General features: G+C 39.7%; 1 protein-coding gene across 1 annotated transcript; it reads right to left on the reverse strand.

Annotated features, from left to right (window-relative positions):
* Nucleotides 1–4,996: 4,996 nt before the first annotated feature.
* LOC122729536 (chloride intracellular channel protein 1) lies at nt 4,997–6,093 on the reverse strand. The gene has a single exon (XM_043968469.1). The coding sequence runs from the start codon at nt 5,897–5,899 to the stop codon at nt 5,174–5,176; it is 726 nt and encodes a 241-aa protein (XP_043824404.1). The 5' UTR covers nt 5,900–6,093; the 3' UTR covers nt 4,997–5,173.
* Between the last annotated feature and the right edge of the window lie 4,980 nt (nt 6,094–11,073).

Raw genomic sequence — 11,073 nt, forward strand, 5'->3', positions numbered from 1 at the left:
TTTTAGTGGTTGGAAAAAGAATGGCCTAAACTTGTGATTTCATTAGCATGTGGCATTTCTAGTTTTAGTAAGGTGTTGTTATTTTGGGGGGCGGGGAGTGAGGTAATGAGGGTTAAGTGACTTGCCCAGGGTCATAGAGCCGATGTGTCAAGTGTCTGAGGCTGCATTTGAACTCAGGTCCTCCTGAATCCAGGTCTGGTGCTTTATTCACTGAGCCACCTAGCTGCCCCCAATCAGTACCTTTTCTATAATTTATAGTTTTAGAGCTTCTTGGGACATTGTAAGGTTAAGGGACCTATTCATGGTTGCACAGCTGTCAGAGGCAGGCTTGATCCCCAATCTTTTCAACTCTGAAGCTGATTTTCTATCCATTACTGCCTCACAACCAAATGAGATGATTTTGAAGACTCTCACCATCCTGTCCCTCCCTTAGGATATATACAGTTTGTTTACAGTCCACTTAAAACATGGTTTCCATAACTGAACATTCCATTGGAGGTTGGGGCTAGATAAAGTGACATCATTACCTCCATGGTTCTGGGCATTATTGTAATTCTGTTAATATAGTTTCAAATTTCATTATCTTTTGTGACAGCCATGTCATTTTGTTAGCCCATCTGGAGTTTAATGTCAACTAGAACTCCGTAAGTTTTTACCCCATCTGGCACTTGTTATGATTTTTTTACCCTAAATGCAGAAATTTACAGTTATTTTTGTTATTAATGTTCATTTCATTAGATTCAGTCCATTTGGCTGAGCTCTGCCAAGATGCTTATGGCTCTTGATTCTTTTGTGTAGCATGGCATCATGGGAGAAAATGTTGGATTTGGATTCAAAAGACTTGTATTATGGTTCTGCCATTGTATGAATTTGGGCAATTCACTTAACCGTTGTGTCCCACTTTTCTCACCTATAAAATTTAGGGGTAGGTGGTAGAGGAGGAGTGGATTAGAGACCTTCAATCAATAAACAGCATGTAGTGAGCACCTATTATATGCCAGAAATTATGGGGAATAGATATAGGGTATACAAATACAAAAATGAGACAGTTCCTACTCTCAAAGAACTTAAAGTCTGTGAAGGGGATAAACATATTTACAGATAAGTTAATAAAAAAGTATAGAAAATAAATAAGAAGTGAAGGGAGAAGGTAATAAAATTGGGAGAACTGTTATCTCAAGGATGCAAGAGGATACAGCATGGACAAAAGAATGTAGGTCATTAGTCATTGGGGGGGTCAACCCATGAAGTTCACTGGACACAAACAGAGCAAGGAGGTAGTCATGAGAAGAGCCACAGGAAGGCAGAACCAGAATGGATCAAATTAAGACCATCAGAACATTAGCTTATTTACCAATATGGAGGCACAATAGGACTGTTACTAGGACAAAACATCATTGCATCTATAACCATTTATTAAGTAACTTCTTCCAGGCTGTGTGATGTAGTAGATTGAGAGCCAGCCTCTGAATTAGAGAAACCTACATTCAATACTCTCATCTGATATATACTGACTGCATGACTCTAGGCAAGTCCCTTGATCTCTCAGTGCTCTAGGGCTAGGTAGCTCTCTAAGATTAATAAGTTACAGAAAAGGTGCTAACCTGCATTAGTAGGTGGAGTTTCTTCTCCTAGAGTTCACTATATCAATAATCCATATGCTCATTCTATTTGAAATTCTATGATGCCATAAATCAATTCAATTTAACAAGCATAAAGAGTAGACCTAAGATAACCACAGAGGGGAAGGCTCAAATCAGTTAGTCAATAATGCTTCTTGACAGCAGGGACTATCTTTTTTTGTATTTGTATGCCAAGTGTTCAGCATAGTGCCTAACACACAGTTTGTTGTTGCTATTCAGTTGTTTTAGTCATGTCCAACTCTTCATTACCCCATTTGAGTTATTTTCAGCAAAGACATTAGTGTGATTTTCCATTTCCTTCTCCATCTCATTTTACAGATGAGGAAACCAAGGCAGGGTTAAGTGACTTGCCCATGATCACACAGGTAGTAAGCATCTGAGGCCAGATTTCAATTCAGGAAGGTGTCTTCATGACTCCACCTAGCTACTTTAATATACAGTGGGGATCTAATCAATGCTTGTTCATTGATCAATTGAGATGGAGTGAACTACAGATGAAACAAAGGTATTTGTTGAAGAGGTCGATGAAACAAGGGGAAACAACACAAACCAAAATCCCCAAGCATTAGGTGAGGGGGTAGATTTCTTTAAAAAAAAACAAAACAAAACACCATAAGATCTAAAGGAAGGGGCAGCTAGGTGGCGCAGTGGATAGAGCACCGGCCCTGGAATCAGGAGTACCTGAGTTCAAATCCGGCCTCAGACACTTAACATTTACTAGCTGTGTGACCCTGGGCAAGTCACTTAACCCCAATTGCCTCACTTAAAAAAAAAAAAAAAGATCTAAAGGAAGATTGAGAACTTGAGAAAGAAGGCAGAATGACTTGTGGTCTGGTGGAGAAGAGACACCAGAATCTATATTGGTTGATTTATTAGGATGAAATGAACCTAAAATCATAGAGATCATTGACTGATGGTGGTAGAAGGAGAGTGAAGAAGTGACAATTAGGATCAAGAATCATGGCTACTCCTCCTAGCTCATAGGAGCAAGTTCATGAGTGAAGGTATAGACACTACTGGAGAGAGTAGCTAAGGATATACAGGTTTCCATGGTTGCAAGGAGGTAGGAATGGGCTTAATATGAAGGTCAGTTTAAGAGAATGGAGGTTACAGAAGACATAAGGGGCATAAAGAGTGGAAGGTGATAGATGAAGCTTGGATAAATGGGCCTGAGGGATCACAGAGTGATGTCCAGAGAAGAGAGCTTTAGCCTAGGATCTGGGTATTCTAAAATGAACCATAGGAGAAAAGGTTGTCACATCCTTAATAATAGGAATAGTAATACTGACTTGATGAAAATTTCTGAGCCAATCCAGGTGTGAGGTGAGAAAGTGAGGTTGTCTGAACAAATGATTCCCGGTTCTCCCTTATGATCAAGGCAGAAATGAATGGGGTCCTGTAGTCTGGTTATTTATTAAAAAGGAAGGTATATGGGGGCAGCTAGGTGGTGCAGTGGATAAGGTACTAGCCTTGGATTCAGTAGGACCTGAGTTCAAATCTGGCCTCAGACACTTGACACTAGCTGTGTGAACTTGGGAAAGTCACTTAACCCTCATTACCCCGAAAAAAAAAAAAAAAGGAAGGTATGTTTGACCTTACGTCTATTCCAATACTAGATTATGCTATTTGTTTCCTTCTGAATCTTTTTTACCTAATCTTTCCCACTAATCAGGTGTTCTTGTTTTTATTCAGTACTAGATCATTTTACCAATCATGTTTTTATTATTTGAGGTCTAACAATTTCAAGATAATTGATAATCATTTGTAATTCTTAAAAATATATTTTCTTGTAATTTTTGACCACTTTTCCACAGGAGAATGCCCCCCCCCTTTTTAGATTTTTGTCAATTGTCAATAGATTTTGCACATTAGCCTTTCTTTATGCCATCTCCCTTGGTGATCTCATTAACTCCCGTTTGTTCAATTGTCATTTCTGTGCAGATGATTCCTGGATCCAAATATCCAGCTCTAATCTCTTTTCCAAACTCAAATGATGGTTGTGAATGCCTCTTGCACACATCCAACTGGATATCAAGTAGATATGTCAAACTCAACATATACACAACAAAAGTTATTATCATTAACCCCAAACCATTCCCTCTTCTGAACTTCCATGTTACTGTTGAGTCCACCACCATCTTCCCAGTTTCTCAAGGTAGCAACCCCATCATCATTCTTGACTCCTCATTCATGTTCACCTCATATATCTAAACTCTAAGTCTTGTTATCTCTACCTTCAAAACGTCTCTCTTATGAATCCCTGTCTTTCCATTCATACTGCCACCATACCTACTTAGGACATCCTAACCTCATTCCTGGAATATTGTAATAACATTGTGATTGACTTCCCTGCCTCAAGTCTCTCCTGTTTTTAGTCCATACTCCACTAAGGTGTCAAAGTGATTTTTGTGAAGTGTAGGACTAATCATGTTCTACACACACACACACACACACACACACACACACACACACACACACACACACACACATACCAGTAAGTTCCAGTGGCTCTCTGTTACATCCATGATCATATATAAAATCCTGTGTTTGGCTTTTGAATAACTCTTTGCAAGCTGATCACTTTCTACTCGTTTAGTCTTCTTACTCTTTATACCCCTCCACATTTCCTATCATGCTGTGGCCATTCCTCCTACAAGATATTTCATCTCCTAACTCTACGCCTTTTTACGTTTCCACATAGTTTTTCATGGTTTTTCACAGGGTTTTCCCACATGTCTGTATAACTAGGGGCTCCAGTCCGGTTGCTAAGTTTTCTCGGCAGAAATTCATTACTCATTGCTCCACATGGGCCTGTATGAAGGGTGAAATTGGCAAAAGCTTAAGAAAAGAGACGTTTTCTTCAGCCTTCCAAATTTGAAAGGAAAGATTGGAATTTCTCTTTCAAGACAGCTCCCTGAAGAGAGAGAAGGATTTGAGGAAGAAGCTGACATGTAGATCTGGTTACACTTATACATGTTCCCTCTTCAACTGTTAACTCTTGGCTTCTTTAAAGAAACAACTCGGGGTCGGCTAGGTGGCACAGTGGATTAAGCACCGGCCCTGGATTCAGGGAGTACCTGAGTTCAAATCCGGCCTCAGACACTTGACACTTACTAGCTGTGTGACCCTGGGCAAGTCACTTAACCCCCATTGCCCCGCAAAAAAAAAAAAAAAAAAAAAGAAACAACTCAAATCCCACTTTCTTCAAGAGGCCTTTCTCAAGTTCCCCAACTGCTAGCTACTTCCTGTTATTACATATCAGATGCCTTACACTCGCATTGTAAATATCTTAACTGTATCATTTTTTTTGTATTTTAATGGTTTTATTATTGAAATATTTTCATCCTATCCCCTTAAAAAAAAAACAACCTCATTTTCCTCCCCATCCTGCCTCCCAACAACCTTCCCTGCCCTTCTGTATTTTATTTCAAAATTCTGGATCAGTGGCCATCTTGAAATGTGTTCATTGGGTTGCCTTATGAAGCCATTTGGTAAAGAAGGGGAAGGGAGGAAAGAAGCTCTGTCCATGGCTACTGTAGGGCTTTGGCTACGAGCTCATAGGCTAGCTCTATCTCCTCAGCATCTGGACAGGTAGAGGCAAATTCCTCTCTGGCATAAGCATTGCGCAGATATCTTTGCACCCCTCGAAACTCTTCTGGGATAGAAAATCCCCTATATTTCTTACATACAACCTGTACGATGTGAAGCTTGGGCAGTAGGTTGCAATCAGCCAATGTAAGCTCATCACCATCCAGAAACTTTCTGTGGGAGACACCCTCATCTTCTGCACTTGTCTCATCAATCTCCTCAGGAAGTGGTGATGTCAGATAGTTGTCCAGAACCTTCAGGGCTTTCAACAGCCCCTTCTCCAAGTTGGCATTGAGTGCTGGGTTTGAATTCTTGATGTAAGCAGAAAATTTGGCAAAGACATCTAGGCCAGCTGTGTTAGATTCTGGGTTCTTTGCTGCCAACTTGGGATACCTAGGAGGACTAAGCACCTCCTCCAGAAACTCTTCAATCTTGTTAGTGTCTGTGTATACTTCATTGCCGTACAGTAAAAATGGGAGCTGACCTCCAGGACACAACTTCTGTACTGTCTCAGTTCTCCTCTTGGTGTCTACAGTGGTGACATTGAAGGTGACACCCTTAAGCCAGAGTACCATGAAAAGTCTTTGAGAGAAGGGGCAGTTCCCAATCTTGGCACCATCACTGCCGGCCTTGACGAACAACTCGACCTGTGTCTGCTCTTCAGCCATGGCTGCGACTGGGACCAGGAAGCAGCAGGCGCTGGGGGAACTGGGAGGGGCCGGGGGTGGAGGAAAGGTGGGTTGTGAAGTTTAGGGAGCTTTCCCCTCAAATGTCCTAGGACTCCCTCTCTTAGGTCACCAGGCAAGACACACACTCTCACACACACAGTCACACTTAGACACACCAGCTTGGTCCAGATCCTCCCCCACCAACTGTATCATTTTTAATGTTGTCACTCACATTATCACGTGAGCTCTCTGAGGGGAAGGATTGTGTTTTTAACTTTCCTATGCAATTCTGCCACTTAGCATAGTACCTGGAACATGATAAGCATTTAAAAATTGTTTGTTGACTGTTTTCTGAAAGGTTTAACGGAAGAGATTTTTTGAAACTGATTTTTCTTAGTCCATGTCTTTTCTTATTCTAATTTGATTTGCTTATGTTTGTGCAAAACCTTTTTACTTTTATATAATAAGAACCCAAATTATTCAGATTTGTTAGATTAGATGGCCTCTGAGGTCTTTTCCAATTTTATAACTATGATAAGCTATCATATAAAGGCCAATTTGAGAACAACATCTCAACGGGTTTTTAAATTTTTTTTTTTCTGATCCAGGTTTCCCTACTTTTACATGCCACCTAAAGATAGTCATATTGTAAAAGCAAGGCTGATGCCTTCACTAAGTTTATTGGAAATAGTTGCTGTTTTCCTGCCCCCACAGATAAAACTTCTACCACCTTGATTATAGCAAATTTTTGAGTGAGTGCCTCATCACCTTCACTCTAAACCTCTTTTTCCCACAGGTCCTCAAAACCTCCCTCTTCCCCTATTCTCCCAGCTGAGGAACTTGATTCTAACTTAACTGAGACAATCAAGGCCATTCACTCTATTGAGTTCCCGCTTCTCTCTTCTTCATCTCAAAACCTCAAGATTGGGGCAGCTAGGTGGTGCAGTGGATAGAGCACCGGCCCTGGATTCAGGAGGATCTGAGTTCAAATCCGGCCTCAGACACTTAACACTTACTAGCTGTGTGACCTTGGGCAAGTCACTTAACCCCAATTGCCTCACTAAAAAAACAAAACAAAACAACCTCAAGATCATCCTATCCCTCTTTCTTGCTTTAATCCAGTTTCTTATAAGGTATTCCTTCTCCTTGCAAAGGAAATTTTCTCCTATTCTTCCCAACAGATTGTCCCTTCAACCATTTTTCTCTACTTGCTAATCTCTCCCTTTGCACTTGTTCCTGTCATTACTGCTTTCAAAACATCCCCAATCTCCCCCATTCATAAAAAAAGTAAAACAAACATCTATTTGTTGCTACCATTCCTGTAAGCTATTATCCTATGATTCCCCTCCCTTTCTCAATCAAACTCCTAGATGTAATATTTAAAAAGTTCAAGAGACATAGTTTCTGGGTAATTAGTTATTGTATTAATAATGTTATCATTTTATTAATAAAAGGGTCAGTGTAGGGGGCAGCTAGGTGGCACAGTGGATCAAGCACTGGCCTTGGATTCAGGAGGACCTGAGTTCAAATCCGGCCTCAGACATTTAACACTTACTAGCTGTGTGACCCTGGGCAAGTCACAAAACCCCAATTGCCTCACCAAAAAAATAAATAAAATAAAATAAAATAAAATAAAATGGTCAGTGACACTCTTGAATGCCAAAGACCAGTCATGGTGGTGGGCTCAAAGTTTGGAAGTGTGGGCCTTCCTAAGGATGGCAATTAACTCTGATTTTTTGTTTTGTTTTGTTTTTTAGTGAGGCAATTGGGGTTAAGTGACTTGCCCAGGGTCACACAGCTAGTAAGTGTCAAGTGTCTGAACTCAGGTCTTCCTGAATCCAGGGCCAGTGCTCTATCCACTGCGCCACCTAGCTGCCCCTGATTTGTTAATAATTAAAGAGAAAATGGATATTACAATGAGAGGTGGGATCATTCCAGTAAGGGTCTTGTGAGAGATTATTATTTCTCTTATATTTAATAACTAATTATTGTATTAGGAACAAGGTTTTTCCTCTTTTTCTACTTCCTTATCTAGAAACTAACCAGTGTGGGAAATTTCTCATAGAAATTTACCTAGTCTAAGATCTAATCAGACAATAAAAGAAATTCTTTCTTTCTTTCTTTCTTTCTTTCTTTCTTTCTTTCTTTCTTTCTTTCCCTCTTTCTTCTTTTCTTTCTTCCTTTCTTTGTTTCTTCATTTCTTTCTTTGTTTCTTTCCTTCCTTCCTTCCTTTTCTAAAGAATTGTTATTTGAGGTTTTTGTGATCCCATCTTTTGGCTAGAATTAAAAAAAAAAAACCTCAGCACACATACTGGCCTCTGGGGCTCTGCAAATAGCACAGTGCTCCACCCACTGGTTGTAGCCGTCGCCATGGCACTGGCACCTCATGTTATCACCACTTGCCGATGCCTACATAAGCCTGGTAAATTATAATGATTGGAAGCCTACTGAGGGCAGTCATGTGACTGTCAGAGCAGCCATCCAATTGGCTAGGGCTGCTTGGGGTTTTCTGTGAAGAGCGAAGAGAATTCACCATTCTAGCTGGAAGCTGGAAGGTGACAGGAGTGCTGCAGAGTATTCTTAGCTTATTCCTGGACAGTGGTGTTTTTCAGGTTGTATAATTTCCCCTTCCCCATTTTATTTCCTTTCCTTTGATCCTACTGATCCTGTTTGTGTTTTTTAAACTTTGTTCTTGTTAAATAAATCCTGCTCTGTTTTGAGGGAGGCTGCTGGTCTCCTTCCTTGCCCCAATATTGCGGCAAGCCGCTTAGCTAACACTCCCCAATTAAAAATTGGTCCCCACACTTTCTTTCCTTCTTTCTTCATTAATTAATCAATCAATCAATTAATTCGTTTGTTTTGCCTAGATAAAGGAGGCCATTCTTTGCCTTTTTTCTTACCTAGCCTTAATCACTGAATGGGCATTTGGGCATTTCCTCAGGCAAACTGAGACCTGGGAAAGACCTTAACTTCTTAAAAAGGCCAAGGTGTCCTACTACATCTGCAGCCATCTCCATTTGTCCTAATGTATATCTTGCCACTGGTCCCAGAAGGCTTTGAAGGAGAGAGTGAAGGTGGTGACTTTGCACAGTCCTCCTTCACTTAAATCCAGTTCACTGCAATTCATGACATCACCTTGCCATGTCATGGTCCTCTTTGAGAACAAAGGACAAACAAAAGCAACAAAAAATTATGTTTGAGTTAATGGGCATAATTCTGTTCATTGTATTTGCTCAGAAAGAGGCTGAGAAAATGTTGATTCTCCCTATTATCAAGACAGATGATATGGAAATTGCTGTTTCTGTGACCAAGATTTGAGTGAACTAAGTCATGTAACCCAAGATAGCTCACCTCCCATTTGATTAACCAATCAGAGTTGAGTAGGTACCCCTTGGGAATACCTCCTCTTCAAAGGGCATATAAACTGTGACCCCATCACCCTTAGGAGTCTTTAGTCTAAAAGAGATGGCAAATGACCAGCCTATTATTAAAAACCCACTGACCTTATCAATAAAATGAAAAAATTACCCAGAAACCATGTCTCTCAAACTTTTTGATTGTCACAGTCTTGAGGTATGTGACACTTTGTACCTAAATCTTGGCCAAAAAGACTTACAGATTTCCATATAAGGTAGAACCCACATTTTCCCACACCCATCTGAGTAAAGACAATGAGCAGGAATCCACCCATTTGCCGAAACTTAGAATTTCTTTACAGACTTTGATTAGATCTTAACCATTCTGACTGGGTAAGTCTGCCCAAGATGTCCCACACTGATTGATTCCTGGATGAGGAAGTAGAAAAGGGGGAAAACCTTGGTCTTAACTCAATAATGAGTTTTCAATATATGAAAGAAACAATCATTTCTCTCATAAACAAAGTTATCCAGTGGCCCAGAGCTTAACACAGTGTCTGGCATATATTAAGTGCTTAATATATGGCTACTGATTTATCATACTTATTGATTCTACTCCTCCTTCTGTCACTACTCTCCAGATTTTGTAGTTTAATTTTTAACACCTGAAATTGCTCTATCCAAACTTACCAGTGATCTTCCAATTGTCATGTCTGTGATCTTTTAGCCTTCATCTCTTTTGATATTTCCACTGTATTTGACCCTGGTCACCAAAACTACATCCTGAATATGTTCTTCTTTCTGCGTTTTTGTAACATTAGTTTCTCCTTGCCCCCACCCTCCCCCCAGGATCTCCTCCTACCTTTCTGCTTATTCTCATTTAGTCTCCTTTGATGTGTCATCAACCATCTCATGCCCCCTATGAGTGATGCACAAGGTTATTTCCTTTCCCCTCTTCTTTTCCTCTTTTCACTCCTTTCTCAAGGACCCCATCACCTCATTGAAGACAAGGGGCACAGAAAACTTTATTTACAAAGTAAAGATGTGGTATAAGAATGTGGTTAGTTTTATTGACCTGACTTTTTTTCTTGTTGTTTTTCCTTCCTGAGTTTGAGATAGCACAGTGCTTGGCATATAGTAGTTGCTTAATAAATGCTTATTGGTTGCACATGTATAACCTATATATGATTGTTTACTTCCTCAAGGAGGAGAGAGATGAAGGGAAAAAGGAGGGATAGAATTTGGAACTTAAAACTTTAGATTAAAATGTTTGTTATATTAAAAAAAGCTTGTTGAATTTATTTGAAAAACAAAACAAAACAAAAAAACCCTTAGCTATTTCCTCTTAGTAGGTGCCAACTTTGTGTCAGTAGGACCGCTCTTTTCCAATTCTTCCTTTCAGAGATCTTCATGGGTTTGACTTTCCTCTAGTCAATTTAGATAGAAATGATTCATCCAATCTATCCCCTTCACTTTCATCTATAACAGGGCTTCTTAAACTTTTTCCATTCACAACCCCTTTTCACCCAAGAAATTTTTACATGACTCGGGTATATAGGTATATAAAATAGGCATACAAATCAAACAATAACTGCCAAATTTTTGCAACCACCCACTATTACAGTTACAGGACCCCATTGTAGGTCACGACTCAGTTTAAGAAGCTTTGATCTATAAAACATACCAGTTGTTATTTCTCCCTCTTTTTTTAAACTCCCTCTTCACAAAAATAGGAACACTTAAACCAGAGCAATTATGTTATTATATAGCTAGAAAGTTAAAAGCTAATTAAACAGATATTTAAAATGTAAAGTAAAT

Source organism: Dromiciops gliroides, chromosome 5 (genome assembly GCF_019393635.1).
Source record: "Dromiciops gliroides isolate mDroGli1 chromosome 5, mDroGli1.pri, whole genome shotgun sequence".
In the NCBI taxonomy this organism is placed as follows: domain Eukaryota; kingdom Metazoa; phylum Chordata; class Mammalia; order Microbiotheria; family Microbiotheriidae; genus Dromiciops; species Dromiciops gliroides.